The 20,938-nt window shown below is 38.8% G+C and overlaps 1 protein-coding gene across 3 annotated transcripts in view; it reads right to left on the bottom strand.

Annotated features, from left to right (window-relative positions):
• The window catches only part of LOC150081797 (WD repeat-containing protein 26), a 597,339-nt gene that overhangs the window by 283,116 nt on the left and 293,285 nt on the right, over positions 1-20,938 (bottom strand). For all 3 annotated transcript variants that reach the window (XM_090378893.1, XM_090378894.1, XM_090378895.1), the window contains one exon: positions 300-438. In XM_090378893.1, coding sequence (XP_090235019.1) covers positions 300-438 — 139 coding nt within the window. The remainder of the gene's footprint in view (positions 1-299; positions 439-20,938) is intronic.

Genomic DNA, 20,938 nt, shown 5'->3' with positions numbered 1-20,938 from the left:
CCAGGAATTTGGCATCATCTTCGCAAGTCCATGAGACGTCAATGTGAGGCCTGTATTCAGGCAGAAGGTGGATATTTTGAACAATTACTATAAGGTGATGTGAACAGTTAAGTGTCATAGATAGACCTTCAAAACTTGGAAACCAAGCATTTCCGGAACTATGTTGATATAAAATATTTTTGTGTACATATGAGGAACTCATTCCTGAAGTTATGCCGTGTATTTTTGAGACACCCTGTGTATGTGTGTGTGTGTGTATATATATATATCAAAAATTTAGAAATAGAAAACTCACTTACAGGATCAACATCCCAGACAATAACAGTACTATCCTTGGATCCAGTAGCTAATTTGGAACCACTGTTAGAAAATCTACAAAACCAAACTTCATCACAGTGATCATTTAGTATTTGGACTGTTTCACATGGAAACTGCTCTCTATAAAATACAATTATGTAAAATCTTATTAAAATACAGCTACCTTGTGAAAGCAGTAGCATTTTTACCAAGAAAAAAAAAATACTATTATTATTGTTATTACAAAATTCAGTAATTCTAATGGTTCACTTTTAAGCCATTTGTATATAAATGAATGTGTATTAATATAATCAATACTTCCTTATTTTTCATGACCCAAAGCTCTACAGGATCTTAGTGGAGGGGGGGTTGTCACAGCAATAAACAAAATATTAACATTATTAAAATTCAAAATACATACAGCCCACCAAAGAAGTAAGCACCTACCAAGTTAGTCAATAAAAATAATTTCTTTAAATACAATTGGGGTTGACAGATAATACATCATAGAATCTGTTGAATGAAAACAAAATTTTATTAAAATAAAGAAGACGTATCAATACAGAAGATATATATATATCATTCCCCCAACTTTTCCACTGAATTTGTCCATAAATGGGTAACATAAGTCGGAATATCCCCAGTGGATCGACACTCACGGCATCCATACTGGTGATTGTTGATCAGATGGAAGGTTTCTAGGTAGTTTAAGAGTTGTTGGTTAATTGATTTCTCCATTACTTTAGAAAGAGTAGAAGTAATTGCAATGGGACGATAATTGGATGGGAGGGATTTGTCACCCTTTTTAGGAACTGGCTGGATATGAGCAAATTTCCAAGCAGAAGGAAAAACACCTTTGGAATAAGAAAGTGAAAAAAGGCGGCAAAGAATAGGAGTAAGTTCAGGAGCACAGATTTTGAGAACAAGTGGAGAAATACCATCAGGACCTGGAGCTTTCTTAGCATCAAGATTCATCAAAATCCTTCTGATATCCTTTTGACGGAAGACCACAGGAGGCATTGAATGGACCGTGTTGGGAATGGTGGGAGGTGTTTTACCAAGATCATTAATACATGAGCTGGAAGAAAAATGGGATGCTAACAGGTCAGCTTTATCCTTGGCTGAAGTGACAGCAGAACCATCTGGTTTGGACAGAGGTGGAAGCAGAGATGGGCAAAAGTTGCGGCCAATAGCTTTGGCAAGAGACCAGAATGCTCGGCTACCATTAGGGCAAGAAGCAAGTTTTCTACTCTTAGCCTGTTCAAACTCTAGTTTGGACTGATTAATAACTGCTTTACAATTGTTGCGAGCTTTGGTGTAGGCAGAAAATGAACCTGAAGAATTAGAAACAAGCCAATTACGATATGCAACATTCTTCTCTTGAACAGCCTTAGCACATTTATTGGAAAACCAAGGTTTAGATGAAGGACGAGATTTTAAAGTGGAGTGTGGGATAAAGGATTCCATTCCTGCAAGAATAATTTCACTGACACAATCTGAGCAAGCGTTGACATCAGGAGTTTTGAAACAGTAATCCGACCAAGGAAAAGAAGAAAAGAAGTCTCGCAGGTCATCCCATTTTGCATTCTTGTAATGCCAAACAACACGAGGTTGGGAATAGCCATGAGATAAAGGTTCCATTGGAGAAGAGACAATCACCAAGTTGTGATCTGAAGTGCCTAAAGGACCTCTCACTTCGACCGTGTACTTAGAAGGGTTGTTTGTGAGAAAAAGATCAAGCGTATTGGCTGTATGATTCGGATTGTCCGGTATTCTTGTAGGTAAATGAACAATCTGTGCTAGGTCATTAGTAATTGCAAAAGCCTCAGCATCTCGACCTGCTGGGTCGGTGTGACTAGAAAACGGAAGCCAGCTGGAGTTGTGAACATTAAAATCACCAAGGAAAATTACCTCACTGTTAGGAAAGTTGGACTGGAGAAAGTCAAGTTGCAACGAGAGGAAGTCAAAGAGCTCCAAGTGATTAGTGGAGTTGGGAGAACGGTAGAGACAACAGATGAATTTGACACAATGAGGTAGAGAGATTTTAAGCCAGAGAAGATCAAAGAGAGGAGATTCCAAATTGCCCAGTCTCTGACAGGGAATATCAGAACGGACATATGCACAAGTACCACCTTTGAGGCGAAAGGAATCATACAGCGAATAATTTGGGCATCTGAGATGAGCAGTAGTTGAATCAACCGATAACTGAGATTCTGTCAGAAAAAGTACATGGGGTTTGGCAGACTGCAAGTGGAAATGGACATCGTTGAGATTAGAATTGAGACCACGTATATTTGTGAAATGAATTAGGAAATCCTTGGGAGGTTTAGATCTTTTCGCAGATAAGCTTGTTCTATTAGTTTGACAATTCATGGTGTATTCAATAGTAAGAAAAAGTGGGTGGGACATGCTGTATGAAGTAATGAAATTTTTGGATATGGCGTACATGTGGTAAGAATATACCCAGATCCTTGACATAACGTGGCCTCGACAATGCTCCCCGCATACACACTACTCGGACTCCCTCCAGTCACTATCTGGCAGAGTAGAGGTAGCAAGATTATACACTAGCTGATCCGGAAGCCTCCTAGAGAGTTACCAATAGGTTCGGTCCGGTGTACTAACTAGCGGCCGGCCTGCGAAAACCGTTTTAGAGCTGTACCCTCGAAATGTAAGGAATATTGGATCTCGCCACGACGTTCATCATAACCTCAAAAGTCATCAATCATACTGCATGATGGAAGAGATAGGGAAGGGTTGACTGCCGTTTTCTGGAACAACCTTTCTTCGTACGTATTTCCTGAAAATTACAGTCTACAGAAGTTCAAGTCTAATGTCAACAAATATCTTCTTTCGTCTTCTCAATCTCCAACCCAAGCATGGTACTAAATACTATAGGTTCTAATATCTTTCGTGTTTGGGGTTTTCATAAAAAAAATATATATGAGAAATGTTTTAACCTAATGATTAAATCATTAGATTAAATTTAATCAAATGAAGTTTTGTTTTGTTACACGTTGTTTAATTGTATTGTTATGAATTAGTTCAATGAATTCTTGAAAGATTTAGCATTTAGCCACAGAAAAAGGAACCATAGTACTCCAAAGCACCTGGGTATTGTCAATTATGTATATCATTATTAATTAAAAGTTCTAAATTTCTGTCTACAATGAGGTATAATGTACTAATTCTAATATTCAAATACTGTAATTATTTTTTGAGTTCATCCCAACTTATTTTGGAATTGCCATTCCTCAATATTAGACCTTGTATTTTGCAGCATTAAAAAAGTAGCTGCCACTTTTCTGACCAGCCCTAAAGTCTAAGTCATGCAGAAAAAGACATCATGGAAAAGTTATTTGTTGTTGAGTTTAACGACACATAGGCTACTACGGCCATATTGTCTTTCTAATGGTGAATATGAAAAAATTATTTTATGATATATTTCTATCCGATTTAGGAAAGTAAATGTCCTGGAATATAGCAGAATGTCACAGTTTGGTTTGACTCATTACAAGCAAGAAATTTAGAATGGATTTGTTTTATTACAGGTTGAGATGATTCAGTATTACAGGTCGAACATCACTAATCCGGTTCCACCACTAATTCGGACATAATTTCCCTGAATGTAATTTCAAATTTTCTGAGTCGGCACACCAACCTGCTGCTACTGTTTTGGTGGCGTTGGTTGCAGCATCAGCTGTTGGCGCGAACTCGTAAACATGGGCCAGATGGTTCTGACAACAGAACAACAGATAGTTCAACAAATATCTTCTTTTGTCTTCTCAACCTCCAACCCAAGAACGGTACTAAGTACTATAGGTTCTAATACCTCTCGTGTTTGGGGTTTACATAAAGAAAAAAAATCCGGTTCCACCACTAATTCGGACATAATTTCCCTGAAAGTTATTTCAAATTTTCGAGTTGGCGCACTGACCTTCCGCTACTGTTTTGGTAGCAGCATCAACTGTTGGCATGAACTCGTAAACACGGGGCAGATGGTTCTGTTGTCACTTCAGCCAAGGATAAAGCTGACCTAGCATCCCATTTTTCTTCCAACTCATGTATTAATGATCTTGGTAAAATACCTCCAACCATTCCCAACACGCTCCATTCAATGCCTCCTGTGGTCTTCCGTCAAAAGGATGTCAGAAGGATTTTGACGAATCTTGATGCTAAGAAAGCTCCAGGTCCCGATGGTATTTCTCCACTTGTTCTCAAAACCTGTGCTCCTGAACTTACTCCTATTCTTTGCCACCTTTATTCACTTTCTTATTCCAAAGGTGTTTTTCCTTCTGCTTGGAAATTTGCTCATACCTAGCCAGTTCCTAAAAAGGGTGAGAAATCCCTCCCATCCAATTATCGTCCCATTGCAATTACTTCTACTGTTTCTGAAGTAATGGAGAAATCAATTAACCACCAACCCTTAAACTACCTAGAAACCTTCCGTCGATCAAAGATCGCCAGTATCGATTCCATCAGTGTCGATCCACTGCGTGATGATCTGGCTTATGTTACCCATTTATGGAATAATTCAATGGAAAGGTTCGGTGAAACATAAGTAGTTGCCCTTGACATCTCAAAGGCTTTCGATCATGTTTGGCATAAAGGTCTTCTAAACAAGCTTCCATCTTATGGTTTGCCAACTGTTTTTTGTAATTGGCTATCTAGTTTTCTCTCTGATTGCTCACTGAGGGTGAAGGTAGATGGCTCTCTGTCTTCTAACTTTTCCACTAATGCTGGTGTCCCACAAGGTTCAGTTCTTTCCCCCACTCTTTTTCTCTTATATATTAATGACCTTCTTCCATTGACTGGAAATCCTATTCAAAGTTTTGCCGATGATAGCACATTGCATTCCACTTTCCATTTTGAGAAACCTTGCCCTGTTCAATGAGCTTCAACTTCTCAAAAATCTGTTACCAATTCCTTAAATGCCGATCTTCAGGTAATTCACCAGTGGGGCAAAGACAACTTAGTTGATTTCGACCCTTCTAAAACTCAGTCTTGTCTTATATCTCGCAAAAAGGATTCTTCTGCTCCTATGCTTATCTTTAGTGACACTCCGATTTCTAGGCAATATGATATATCTCTTTTGGGGATTACCCTGACTTCTAATCTCTCTTGGCACAAGCACATTACAAATATTGCTTCCTCTGCATCTAAAAAACTTGGTTTTCTCTTTCACTCTCAGCATTACTTTTCTTGCAAACAGCTGCTCACTCTGTATAAATTGCAAGTCCGACCTGCCATGGACCCCCCCCCCCCAAAAAACCTCTCTCAGGCTTCTAGATTCCATTCAGAAGAGGGCAGTTAGGTTAATTAATGATTCATCTCTAACAGTCTCACAGACTTACTGTTTCTGCTGCATGCCTCTTCTACAGATATTTCCATGGGCACTGTTCTTCCAAATTGGCTTCTATAATTCCCGCTTTCTCTTTCAAAACAGTCCAAATACGTGCCACCACCAACTTGCTGTCCAACTTTAAACTCACAAAACCAACTTTTCATCTTCCTCATTTATTTATTCAACTGCCATTTTCTGGAACAACCTTCCTTCATACGTATTTCCTGAAAATTACTAATACAGTGCACTAACAGAAGTTCAAGTCCAAGATCAAGAAATATCTTCTTTAGTTTTCTGAACCTCCAAACCAAGCATGGTACTAAGTACTATAGGTTCTAATACCTCTCGCGTTTGGGGTTTACATAAAAAAAAAAAAAAAAAAAAATCCAGTTCCACCACTAATTCGGACATAATTTCCCTGAACGTAATTTCAAATTTTCTGAGTCGGCGCACCGACCTGCCGTTACTGTTTTGGTAGCATTGGTTGCAGCATCAGATGTTGGCGCGAATTCGTAAACACGGGCAAACCATTCCCACTTGTTTTTCTGCATTTATTATTATAACCTTCTCACATTTAGCCCCAGCCATGGTTCCAATGCATAAAGGAAGTGCCTCTCATGGTGTAAACCGCAAACACCATAAATTGTCCATAACAGATAAAGTTGAACTTCAGAAAAAATTCGACAGCTGTGTGCGAGATGTTTAACTCTGCTTAATTATAAATTCCAGAATTTCTCTCGGTTCCTCTTATTTTAGTAATTTTCTTATAGCCATTCCTTTTTAGTTTTTTTTTTTTTTTTCAACAAACTTGCAGAAAAACACAACACAATATGAGATGGATGATACAGTGCACTAACAAACTCATTTTCACAAAATCTCTAAGAATACTGACAAATGTATTGTGATGTTTGAGAGTTTATTTCATCGCAATTAGTTTTATTGCAGTGCTCGCCGTGCATGCAATAAACTAATCACAAACGACCTTCATATGTATGCCGTAATAGCGTCACATGCATGTGGCTGACATGGCTTCTCAAAAATAAAGTAACCTACTGGGCCACATATATGTGACATAAAAAAAAAAAAAAGAAAAAAAAAAATTTTTTTTTTTTTTTTTTTTTCTTTTCTCTTTTTTTTGATATTTTAAGCAAAATACGGCAACACTGACATTACAATATTTATTTTAGAATTACTAATCAAATTATTTGCTAAATATTTTTGGCCGCCGGGGAATTTTTTTCTTAAACTAGCTTGGCAGTCAATGTGTTAAAGGTAGGATGAGGTGTTTTGCTGTTGGGTAAACTGTATGTGCTAAAATAACCACCGGTGATCCGACAAACTCATTAATCCGGCACCCCATAGTCCCCAACGTTGCCAGATTAGTGATGGTCGACCTGTACTTCTTATGGCAGAGACAGCACTGAGTGAGTCAGTGTATATGAAAATAGGCATAATTTTAAGTTCAGTAATGTGATACAGAGCAAGTTAATAGCATAAAGCTCAGCAGTGAAGATACTGCATTCTACAGGTAATGAGACAGGAGTTGTGAATGACAGGAAGATTGCCACAGCACCTACTTGGTCTCAGTTTTTGATCCATTTGTATAGATCTTACAGGCCTGAAGCAGTGTTTCACGTAACTGTGCGATATTGAAGGGAGACAAGGTGTTCTTCTCCCCACTGTTGGAAATAGTCATCGTAAATTGCAGGGATATTTGTTCATGGTGGTTCAGGGTATCATGATCTGATACGTATTGCCGATTTCTATGTTCTACGTTTGAGTCAGTTCTTTAAGTCTAAGTGCAGCAGATCTGTTTTCATTTCGTTTACTATTGTAAAATGACTCCCATTTGGTATTGTACAGACGTTTCCAACTAGGGTGAGCAGGAAGAGTGCGGATTTTTGCAGCATACATCAAAAGCAATGTTTTCCTCTGAAGATGTAAGAGTGGTTCGTGGGCTTCAATATAAAGGCTCTGAACTGGGGAGGTTCTGAAAGCCCCTAGAGAAACTCTCAGAGCACTGAGCTGGATGGTATTTAATTGCTCTAAAGTTCTCTTCCTTGCAGAGAAGAAAAAACTACAGATCAGCTTCATACTAATGTTTCAGCATACTGTAGTGAATGCCATCATGTCCTGCTGCACTAATTGGAGATTTGCTCAAGGATTCCTTGAGCCCAGCTAGAGTAAAGGGCTGGTTATATAGAAGTGAGAGATCAGTTGAAAATTTCAATTTTCTACGTTCTTGATTAGTTTTAATGCATTGAATGGAGGTCACATAAGAGGAAGAGGCGGAACTATTATACAAAGATTCTGCTAAAGCATTTGCAATGTCAGTAGAAAAGGATAGGTCCTGCCCATTCCATTCCATTGTATTATTAAACTCGGTAGAAATTTTCCATTGAGATCTTGCATTTTTTTCAAGATAATCCGAGTGTTAGTATTTTTGTTAATAGTTGAAGCAAAATTAATCCAGGAGTCACATTTTGCTTTTTTTCTAATTTGTTTTGCTTTGGTTCTCAGTTTTTTGAAAACAATTAGGTTGTCAGTAGACGGGAATTTGCAAAACTGGTTCCCAGCACGGTTTTTTACGCGTTTTGCTTTGGAGCAATCTTTATTCCACCACTGGTTTTGGTGTACCTGCTTGAACTGGTCGGATTTTGGAACGGAAATTTTGGCTGCTGATAATATACGGCTGGTAATGTGATTGGTTGCATCATCAATATTTTGTTCGTCTACATACTGGTTGTCGAGTAGGAGGACGCAAGTGGAGTAGGTTTTCCAGTCTGCTTTATGAAAATTCTAAGAACTACGGCCTTTAGAACAGGACAGGACATGACTTGTGTTTGAATCAAACTGATGATAGGAAAATGATCACTGTGGAATTGATCATTCAGCACTGACCATTCCATGCTTGGAAAAAGAGATGCTGAACATATGGATAAATCTACAGCTGATAAAGTACCTGTAGATAGTTGAATATGATTTGGAGAGCCAGAATTTAACAGAGTCAGGTTGTGGTTATCCAGGAATGTTTCAATTAACTGGCCTCTCATATACATGCTGGAAGATCCCCACAATTGGTAGTGACTGTTGAAATTACCAAGTAAACAGATAGGTGGTGGCAGTTGTAGTAATAGTAGTAGTGGCATGTGATGCAAGAAAGCAAGCATATGAGCTTATGCAGCATCAGCCAAAAAAAAAAAAAAAAAAATTACAAAATAATCCCCTCTAAATATTTGTCCAGTTCCTCAAATTTATTTAACCTATCAACTTCCACAACGATAGATGGAAGTTTGTTCCAGCAGTTAACCATCTGCTGGCTAAAGGAAAATTTCCGGACATCTATTCTACATCTGTCCTTCCTCAATTTCAATTTATGCCCCCTTATGTTCGTAATCTAAAGAAGTGGTAGAATCCCATCAGAATTCAGCATGCTCAACCCATTCAAGGCCTTATAGACCTCAATCAGATCACCTCGCAGGTGCCTGGTCTCCAGCTGCTGCAATTTGCAGAACTTAAGCCTCTCCTGGTAAGAGGATCCCTTCATTCCCCTCACCAATCTTGTTGCCCTTCTCTGTACACACTCAAGCAAATCTACATCCTTCCTAAAATGAGGCCTCCAGACCTGCACAAAGTACTCAAAGCGTGGCCTGACCATTGCCTTATACACAGGGACAATCACCTCCTTTCCCTGTTAACAAAATTCCTGTATATCATTGACAACACCCCATGACCTGCCCTGGCAGCATGTCTGCATTGCTCAGAAAACTATATATCTGACTGCACAATTACTCCCAGTTCTTTTTCATTTTCTACTTCCATAAGTGGAAGTAGAAAACAATTTTTGTAGAAAACGTACACAGTTGGTAGGTTTCTCTGGGATTACTTCTACCCATATGCAGTACAGTCAGTCCTCGTATAGCACGATAGTTGTGTTCCTAGAAACCCTCGTGCAATGCAAAATCGTGCAATATAAACAACAGGCCCTATGGGAAAAATAGGGTTAAGTGCCGACCACCCAAGTTTGAACACACATTTGTGACCAAAACATTACCAAACACAATAAATAATCGTAATAAAATACTTACGTAATTTATTATGATTATTTTATTACATATTTTATTACGTAATAGTTGTAATAAAATACTTATGTATTTTATTACGACTATTACGTAATAAAATATTGCTAATGCTTTTGCTTCAATCGTAAGCAAACTTGTTTTTTGTTTGATTTTCTATCAAACAGTTGACAGCCGTTGCATCTCTTCCAATTCTTTGTGTCTTAATCTAATGGTTTTTAATTACACTTTGAGTTGTTCCTGCTATGAAAGTTGTTTTTATTTTCTCTGCATTCTTTGTAATTCTCGGCGTTGCCCCATTTAGGTCTGTAGAACGTGCAATATCACATTGGTCTTTCATTTCGCTCAAAGCGTTTCCCAATTTCATATTTTTTCTCTATCGACAGAGGCGGACTGGCCATAAGCCTTACCGGGGAAACCCCGGCGGGCCAGAGGTCGGTGTGATTTTGGGCATAAACCATAGTATGAGGCCACTCTAAATTTTCCCGAGTAAGAATTTTTGACCCAGTCCGCCTCTGTTTATCGATATTGCTTTTCTTTTTCTCTCAGAATCTGCAGTGTCTTCACCAGGATGCTTCCTTTTCACACCTTTTAAGTATTTTACTAATTTTTAGGGAATAAATCACAATTACAAAACGAGGAGGCACGCTTGATACACATAAACAAAGCTGCACGCGTGTAGCAACTGAATAAACAACACCGTAAAGTCAGAGATACACTATTAACACCTCACATTTTACTAAAGCACATTTCTAGGGGTCACTACCATAAAACAATAAAAACAATTTCCAGTTGGGTTTCTGCTAGTGGAATCTGTTATAAACTGGTAGTAAACTCGATCTAATTGCATTTGCGAATACTGTATACCGATAGCTGGAATTGTGTTGGTTTTTACATTATTATTGTGAAATGTGTTTCCCCTTCACTGATATAAAGTTATAATCCGTTGGGGTGATTCTGTGTTCGACTACCATTTCTTGTAAACACAAAGGCGAATCGTGCATAAGCGAATTCGGTTCGTGTTATATAAGATATCGTTCCCCTATTTATAAATCGTGTATGATCGAATTCGTGTAATGTAAACATGTGTTATACGAGGACTGACTGTACTTTGAATTTTTCAATGTTAAACTTCAGTTGCTACTTCTCAGCCCATCTGTCCGAATTTTCTAGATCCTGTTGCAGTAACACACTGCCATTACTGTCATTAACAACCCTGCCAACCTTTTTATTACGTGCAAACTTCGATACTAAGCCTGATATATCTTCATCAATATCATTGATAAATATAAAAAAACAACAGTAGACCCAACACCGAACCCTGTTGGAATCCACTAATAACATTAATCCACAAAGAGCAGCACCCATTGATTACTACCCTCTGTTTTCCTCCCCCTCAACCATCCTTTTATTCATTGTAGCAACTTACCCTTAATACCATTCTGCTGCAATTTGTACAGTAAATTCCATGTGCAACAGTGTCAAAAGCTTTCCTGAAATCCAAGTATATGATATTGAAATTATTTTTTGCATCCAGTTCCTTTGTAACCACATCATACTAACCAATCAAATTTGTCATACAAGACTTCCCCTTAACAAACTCATGCTGTGTCTGAATTATTGCTGCAGACTTGTCTAGATGATCCTACAATTAATCTTTAACCAGTGACTCCATTATTTTACCCGGAACATAAGTTAAATCAACTCGTCTGTAATTACTCGTGTCACCCTTCGATCCCCCTTTGTGAATTGGGGACACATTTGCACATCTCCAGTCCGTGGGGACCTCCCCCGAGTCCAAGGATGCTCTCATAATTATGGCTAAGGGTTTGCTTACTTCCTTTGCCGCCTCCTTTAATATAACTGGATAGATCCCATCCACCCCAGGTGCCTTTCTTACGTTTAACATATGTTTCTTGTATGATAAGATTGTCACATTCAGTCTGACAGCAAGGTTAATTCAAGGAGATATAAATGGATGAAAGGGTTAGCAATATTTCTATTGCCATCTGAACTGCTACAACTTCTAAGGTGGTTTGTAGTTGGAGAAGTTAGAGAGCAGTAAAAAGTATTGAAGCCTATAATAGCTACAAATTGATCTGTAATAGTACCACTGAAAAGGTTAGGCTGACAAAGGCAGATTATGAGTAATCGCTGGCAAAGAGGATGGGGATAAGGAATTCTTCACATATATTAATGCAAAGAAGAGACAGACAAACCAGATCGCACCATCCTGTAATGAACATGAAATAGTATTAGATACCGCAGCTGAACTTGCAGATGATCTCAACAGTTACTTTGCATCAATATTTACAGAAGAACCCTTTTGTGTCAATTAGAAATTATGAGAATAAAATTGGAAAAAAAAAGTAATTATTGATGTTGAAATTTCAGATGTTTATTTAATGAAAAAACTTAAGCCCACAGGCCATAAGGCTCCTGGGGGTTGATGGCATATACGCTATAATCTTAAGGGAAGCAGCAAGTGATTGCACTGAACCACTGAGGCTAATTGTGAGATCATCACTGTACTCGGGTGTAATTCCGTTGGATGGAATAAGTCTAGGAGTGAAGTGGGCATTACCGGCCGGTCAGTCTAACTTCAGTAGTAAGGAAAATCATGGAGACAATGATCAATGGCGGAATTCAGATCATTTATACAGATGTGGAATTCTTAAGGATATACAGCATGGTTTTGTAAAGGGAAAATCATGTTTAACTAATCTGGTTAGCTATTTTGACAGTGTCACTCAAGAGCTGGATGTATGGAATAATTTCGACATTGTTTATTTCGATTTCAGCAAAGCATTTGACTCAGTCCCACATGAGCGGTTCCTTTAAAAGTTGGAACAGGTTGGAATCACAGGGAATATCCTTAGATGGATAGCTGGATGGCTTCAGATCAGGAGGCAGAGGATTGTGATAAATGGTTATTCCTCAGATTGAATTGATGCAAGAAGTAGGTTTCCCCAAGGAACAGTATTAGGACCACTGTTGTGTTTCATTTTCATAAATGACATAGAGGAAGGGATAGAGGGTGTGATGTCTAAATCTGCAGATGATGTAAAAATTGGTAGAGTACTTAATGATCACCTCCAAGCAGAGCTTCTTCTGAGTGACCAAGACAGATTTCAGGGATGTTCAGAAAAATGGCAGCTATGCTTTAATCCAGCAAAGTTTAAGGTATTACACCAGAGGAACTGTAACCCCAAAATAATTTATATGCTCAGTGGAGTTGAACTTAAGCTGGTAGTGGAGAAAAGGGACTTGGGTGTTATGATACGATTAGATACAAAAATCTCTGAGCATTGTAGAATGGTTGCAAGAAAGGCACATGTCCTATCGATGATTTATCGAACAATTGCTAGTAGAGATATCATAATCCCATTATATAAGGCTATTGTTAGACCACACTTAGAATACTGTGCTCATGTATGGATCATCTAAAGAAAGACATTGTGCTTCTTGAAAGGGTCCAAAGATGGGTAACTCATCTGTTGAGATTGGCAAAAGGACGTTCTTATGAGAAAAGATTTCGAATATGTGGGTTGCAGAGCTTGGAAACTAGGCACGTTAGAGGAGGCTTGATTGCGCTGTTTAAGGATTTGAGAGGCATAAGTAACTGAATGAGGACAAAATTTTCAGAGTTATAAATGATTCTAGAACTAGGTGGCCATAGTTTAAAGTTGAGATTGGCAAAAGGACGTTCTTATGAGAAAAGACTTCAAATATGTGGGTTGCAGAGCTTGGAAACTAAGCACCTTAGAGGAGGCTTGATTGAGCTGTTTAAGGATCTGAGAGGCACAAGTAACTGAATGAGGACAAAATTTTCAGAGTTATAAATGATTCTAGAACTAGGTGGCCATAATTTCAAGTTACAGGGGGGGGGGGAGATGTTCAGACGTTTTATTTTAGCCAGCAAGTTATAATTTACTGGAATAAGTTCCAGGTCCTTGAGGTAGTCTAAAACGCTGATGGAACAGATATTCGGGTGACACTTAAGTCAAGTGGACCCAATTTCGGCAAAGTCCGGACGGTCTGTGACAGCCAAATCCTCTGATTGTACCTTCACGATGGTGGGACTGTTAGTAATCCTGGGTATAACCTCCATGCACAAGTACATGGTGGGTGACCACCCAGGTGAGAAACAACATAAGCAGGGGTCGACGTGTGGCGCCCACACCACATGGAGGAACGCCGACCCTCTATGTTACCAGGCAGTACTAGGTGGTAGATGACTCTCATCAACCGGTGAAATACCACCACTTTGCTTATTGGAGGCTTGAAGTGGTGGAACCCATGTTTAGTCTCTAGAGCTAAGTTCCGGTCAACCCATCCCTATCTCTTCCATCATACAGTATGATTGATGACTTTTGAGGTTATGATGAACGTCGTGGCGAGATCCAATATTCCTTACATTTTGAGGGTACAGCTCTAAAACGGTGTTCACAGGCCGGCCGCTAATTAGTACACCGAACTGAACCTATTGGTATCTCTCTAGGAGGCTTCCGGATCAGGTAGTGTATAATCTTGCTACCTCTACTTTGCCAGATAGTGACTGGAGGGAGTCCGAGTAGTGTGTATGCGGGGAGCATTGTCGAGGCCACGTTATGTCAAGGATCTGGGTATATTCTTACCACATGTACGCTATATCCAAAAATTTCATTACTTCATACAGCATGTCCCACCCACTTTTTACCATCGAATATACCATGAATTGTCAAACTAATAGAGCAAGCTTATCTGCAAAAAGATCTAAACCTCCCAAGCACTTCCTAATTCATTTCACAAATATACTTGGTCTCAATTCTAATCTCAACGATGTCCATTTCCACTTGCAGTCTGCCAAACCTCATGTACTTTTTCTGACAGAATCTCAGTTATCGGTTGATTCAACTACTGCTCATCTCAGATGCCCAAATTATTCGCTGTATGATTCCTTTTGCCTCAAAGGTGGTACTTGTGCATATGTCCGTTCTGATATTCCCTGTCAGAGACTTGGCAATTTGGAATCTCCTCTCTTTGATCTTCTCTGGCTTAAAATCTCTCTACCTCATTGTGTCAAATTCATCCGTTGTCTCTACCGTTCTCCCAACTCAACTAATCACTTGGAGCTCTTTGACTTCCTCTCTTTGCAACTTGACTTTCTCCAGTCCAACTTTCCTAACAGTGAGGTAATTTTCCTTGGTGATTTTAATGTTCGCAACTCCAGCTGGCTTCCATTTTCTAGTCACACCGACCCAGCAGGTCGAGATGCTGAGGCTTTTGCAATTACTAATCACCTAGCACAGATTGTTCATTTACCTACAAGAATACCGGTCAATCCTAATCACAGAGCCAATACACTTGATCTTTTTCTCACAAACAACCCTTCTAAGTACACGGTCGAAGTGAGAGGTCCTTTAGGCACTTCAGATCACAACTTGGTGATTGTCTCTTCTCCAATGGAACCTTTATCTCATGGCTATTCCCAACCTCGTGTTGTTTGGCATTACAAGAATGCAAAATGGGATGACCTGCGAAACTTCTTTTCTTCTTTTCCTTGGTCGGATTACTGTTTCAAAACTTCTGATGTCAACGTTTGCTCAGATCGTGTCAGTGAAATTATTCTTGCAGGAATGGAATCCTTTATCCCACACTCCACTTTAAAATCTCGTCCTTTATTAAAAAACCTTGGTTTTTTAATAAATGTGCTAAGGCTGTTCAAGAGAAGAATGTTGCATATCGTAATTGGCTTGTTTCTAATTCTTCAGTTTCATTTTCTGCCTACACCAAAGCTCGCAACAATTGTAAAGCAGTTATTAATCAGTCCAAACTAGAGTTTGAACAGGCTAAGAGTAGAAAACTTGCTTCTTCCCCTAATGGTAGCCGAGCATTCTGGTCTCTTGCCAAAGCTATTGGCTGCAAATTTTGCCCATCTCTGCTCCCACCTCTGTCCAAACCAGATGGTTCAGTTGTCACTTCAGCCAAGGATAAAGCTGACCTGCTAGCATCCCATTTTTCTTCCAGCTCATGCATTAATAATCTTGGTAAAACACCTCCCACCATTCCCAACACGCTCCAATCAATGCCTCCTGTGGTCTTCTGTCAAAAGGATATCAGAAGGATTTTGATGAATCTTGATGCTAAGAAAGTTCCAGGTCCTGATGGTATTTCTCCACTTGTTCTCAAAACCTGTGCTCCTGATCTTACTCCTATTCTTTGCCGCCTTTTTTCACTTTCTTATTCCAAAGGTGTTTTCTTCTGCTTGGAAATTTGCTCATATCCAGCCAGTTCCAAAAAAGGGTGACAAATCTCTCCCATCCAATTATCGTCCCATTGCAATTACTTCTACTCTTTCTAAAGTAATGGAGAAATCAATTAACCGCCAACTCTTAAACTACCTAGAAACCGTCCGTCTGATCAACGATTGCCATTATGGATTCCGTCAGTGTCGATCCACTGTTGATATTCTGGCTAACGTTACCCATTTATGGACTAATTCAATGGAAAGGTTCGGTGAAACACAAGTAGTTGCTCTTGACATCTCAAAGGCTTTTGATCGTGTTTGGCATAAAGGTCTTCTAAACAAGCTTCCATCTTATGGTTTGCCAACTGTTTTTAGCAATTGGTTATCCAGTTTTCTCTCTGATCGCTCACTGAGGGTGATGGTAGATGGCTCTCTGTCTTCTAACTTCTCCACTAATGCCAGTGTCCCTCAAGGTTCAGTTCTTTCCCCCACTCTTTTCCTCTTGTATATTAATGACCTTCTTCCATTGACTGGAAATCCTATCCATAGTTTTGCCGATGATAGCACATTGCATTCCACTTTTCATTCTGAGAAACCTTGCTCTGCTCAATCAGCTTCAACTTCTGGAAAATCTGCTAACAATTCCTTAAATGCCGATCTTCAGATAATTCTCCAGTGGGGCAAAGACAACTTAGTTGATTTCAACCCTTCTAAAACTCATTCTTGTCTTATATCTCGCAAAAAGGATTCTTCTGCTCCTATGCTTATCTTTAGTGACACCCCGATTTCTAGGCAAAATGATATCTCTTTTGGGGATTACTCTGACTTCTAATCTCTCTTGGCACAAGCACATTACAAATATTGCTTCCTCTGCATCTAAAAAACTTGGTTTCCTCTTTTGCTCTCGGCGTTACTTTTCTTCCAAACAACTGCTCACTCTGTATAAATCGCAAATCCGCCCTGCCATGGAATATTGTTCCCACATCTGGGGTGGTGCCCCCAAAACCTCTCTCAGGCTTCTTGATTCCATTCAGAAGAGGGCAGTTAGGTTAATTAATGATTCATCTCTAACAGAGTCTCTCCACTCGCTTTCTCATAGACGTACTGTTTCTGCTTCTGTACTGTTTCTGAGACGTACATGCCTCTTCTACAGATACTTCCATGGGCACTGTTCTTCTGAATTGGCTTCTATAGTTCCCGCTCTCTCTCTTTCAAAACAGTCCGACCACGTGCCGCCACCAGCCAACATCCATTTACTGTCCAACTTCAAACCCACAGAACCAACTTTTCATCTTTCTCATTTATTCATTCAACTGCTGCTTTCTGGAATAACCTTCCTTCATACGTATTTCCTGAAAATTACAATCTACAGAAGTTCAAGTCCAATGTCAACAAATATCTTCTTTCGTCTTCTCTACTTCCAACCCAAGCACAGTACTAAGTAGTATAGGTTCTTATACCTCTCGTCTTTGGGGTTCACATATAAAAAAAAAAATAATAATAAAAAAATAAGTTACCTGCATGGGTAGTAGAGGCTGATGGTTTGGGAAAATGCAAGAGTACGTTGGATAATTATGTACGGCAGGAGGGAAACTCATAGGTTGTCCATTTCCTTTTCTCTTATTAATTATTATTATTTAAATTTTTTTTCTTATTATTATTTTTAATTTTCTTCTTGTTATTATTATATTTCATTTTTTTTTTCTTTTCTTTTTTTTTTTTTTTTTTTGGGCTGGTGCAGCATAAGCCATAGGCGTCCTTGACCATGTGGTCATTGCTAATACTAATAACAGAAACCTCTCATGTGGGATTTACTCAAATGCTCTACAGAAATCCAAGTAAGCATGCTGAAATTATTACTTGCATTCAGCTTAGGTGACAGCTAACCTGGTTGGTTAAACATGACTTTCCCTTTAGAAAACTATGCCATGTTCCCTTTAGAATTCCGTTTGTATCTAAATGATTCTGCACTGCCCTCCTGATTCTGGTGGGGGAAATCAGGGAGGCAATTTTTACATCCATGATGTTTCTTTCTTCTAAAGTCGAATGCCCATCTAGTTACCTGCTTCTCTTTTAGGTTTGCTTTTATGTATTGACAATACATTAACACTTCTCTATTCTAAAGTAATCTTCCCTGAGTCCAGTACCTCACAAATAAACTTAATGGATCAATGCATTCTTGCTCCTCTCCCTCAAAATTAGTTGGGATATGCCAATAACTTTAGGCACCTTACTTGCCTTTCACTTGAAAGTTTTTCATTACAGTTTTACATTTTCTTCACTCACAAATGTAGGGTGGGTTCTAGAGATCAAAATGATTCATAGCATAATTATGGCAATTTGAATGATTTTGAAGATGAGATTGGAAACAGCAGATTATTTATTTTTATTTTTTTGTGAGAAAGAAAATAAGACTGATTTAACATTCAGCATTTAAAAACTGGTGGTAGATATATGAGAGTTGTAGCCATTTATTTAGAGCATATTTTGTTAAATTAGAAAAAGCACAGGTTTTAAGAATTAGAGAAATGCCATTAAGACTTCTCAATGTTATACTAATTTCATTTTATCATAACATCCAAAGGAGGTGTTGAATGGAATGTGCGCAGTTTGGAGGGAGGAAAAGATAAAACAAGATCATCACTGCATGAGTTAGAGAAACTGATGCCATAGGTCACCTTTATCTGTGGCTGAAGAAGCAACAGAATCATGAAGATATAACATAAGTTAGGTATAAATGGACAGATATTGCAGACAACAGTTTAGGCAAGAGACAAGCAGGCTCAAATTTCATTTGGACAATAAGCAAGTTTCTAACTTAGACTTTACAAAATTGCATTTATATACTGATTAACAATTTGTTAACAATTGTTGAAAGCTTTCGTGTAACCAGAAAATGAAGTTACAGAATTGGAAATGTGAAGAATATCAATGTACTAGTTTAAGAATTTTGAGTTCCTGGGAATGGACAAGTTTACCACCCAGTCGGCTGTTTCAAGGCTGTTTGGTCATCAGTGGGTAGATAGGTAGGTAGTACCCTGGTGTTGCAATAAGTGACAACCCAGTTATAAAGTATAACTGCACAATATGAGAGACCCCAGATGATATACAACAGTATAGACTAAAAGAATTCCCCATAGACTGAGGCATTGGCCCTTCCAAATTCTTTTTGACCTGATTGGCATATTAAATTGTATTTTATAAATGGCTTTATAGTACTAGCCACATTAGCATTAATAGAGGCATATGATGCAAGCTTATACAGCATCAGCCAAAAAAAAAAAAAAAAAAAAAAAAAGTTTGTCCACTTCTTCCCGGAATTTATTAAAGCCCCTTCCACTTCCACAACAACAGGTGGAAATTTGTTCCAGCAAGCAACTACCTGCTGGCTGAAGGCAAATTTCTGCAGATCTATTCAACAACTGTCTTTGCTCAATTTCAGTTTATAGCCCCCTCAGGTTTGTAATCTGAGCAAGAATCCCATCAGCAATTGACCTGCTCAATCCATTCAATGCCTTATACACCTCAAACAGATCACCTCACGGGTGCCTAGTCTCCAGAAGCTGCAATTTGCAGAACTTAAGCCTTTTTTTTCGTAAGAACACCCCTTTGTTCCCCTCACCTGTTCTACTGCCCTTCTCTGTACTCTTTCTAGGGACTCTACATCCTTCCTAAAATGAGGCTTCCAGTACTGCATACATGCCCAGACATGTATGCAGTACTCAAGGTGTGACCTGACCATTGCCTTATACATAAGGATAACACCTCCTTATTCCTGCTAGCAAAATTCCTGTATATCAATGACAAGACCCCATTGACCTATGTTGGCAGCCTCTCTGCGCTGCTCAGAAATCTTCATATCTGACTACACAATTATCCCCAGGTCTCTTTCATTCTCCATTATCCGAGTGTAACACTGCCCAGTTAGTACATTTCTCTGGAGTTACTGCTACCCATACACAGTACTTTGTATTTGTTAATGTTAAACTTCCATTGCAACTTCTCAGCCCATCTACCCAATTTTTTCAGATCCCGTTGCTGCAGCATACAGTCAGTCCTCTTATAACACGTGTTTACACTACACAAATTCTATCATACACAATTTATAAATAGGGAACGATATCGTATATAACACAAACCGAAATCGCTTATGCACAATTCGTCTTTGTGTTTACAAGAAATGGCAGTCGAACACAGAATCACCCCAACTGAACTCAACACGATAGGAATGAAGAGAAGATTCTGAAAATATAATTTTTTTTCTATCAGTGAAGGGAGAAATGCATTTCACCATAATAACTTAAAAACCCAGATGATTCCAGCTATCGTATTACCGCAAATGCAATTAGATCGAATTTACTACATGTTTATAACAGATTCCACTAGCAGAAACGCAACTGGAAATTGTTTTTATGGTAGTGACCTCCAGAAATGTGATTTAGTAAAATGTGAGCTAGTGAGGTGTTAATAGTGTCTCTGCCTTTACGGTGTTGTTTATTCAGTTGCTACATGCCCGTAGTTTTGTTTATGTGTATCAAGTGTGCCTCCTCATTTTGTAATTGTGCTTTATTCCCTAAAAATGAGTAAAATACTTAGGTGTGAAAAGGAAGTATCCTGGTAAAGACACTACAGAGTCAGAGAGAAAAAGAAAAGCAATATTGATAGAGAGAGGCGAGCTGGGTCAAAAATTATTACCCGGGGAAATCTGTAGTGGCCTCATACTAACGTTTATGGCCAAAATCATACCAGCCTCTATTGTCTTCTGGCCTCCGACACACCAGGGTTCCCCTGTAAGGCTTATGGCCAGTCCACCTCTGTCGATAGAGATAAAAATATGAAACTGTCAAACGCTTTGAGCGATATGAAAGAACATGTGATACTGCACGTGCTACAGGCCTAAATGAAGCAACGTCGAGAATTAGAAATAATGCAGAGAAAATAAAAACAACTTTCATAGCAAGAACAACTCAAAGTGTGGTTTTTTTTGGC

Source organism: Mastigoproctus giganteus, chromosome 8, assembly GCF_048544385.1.
Source record: "Mastigoproctus giganteus isolate SK-2022 chromosome 8, ASM4854438v1, whole genome shotgun sequence".
Taxonomy (NCBI): domain Eukaryota; kingdom Metazoa; phylum Arthropoda; class Arachnida; order Uropygi; family Thelyphonidae; genus Mastigoproctus; species Mastigoproctus giganteus.
This window is presented reverse-complemented; position numbering and strand designations above follow the sequence as displayed.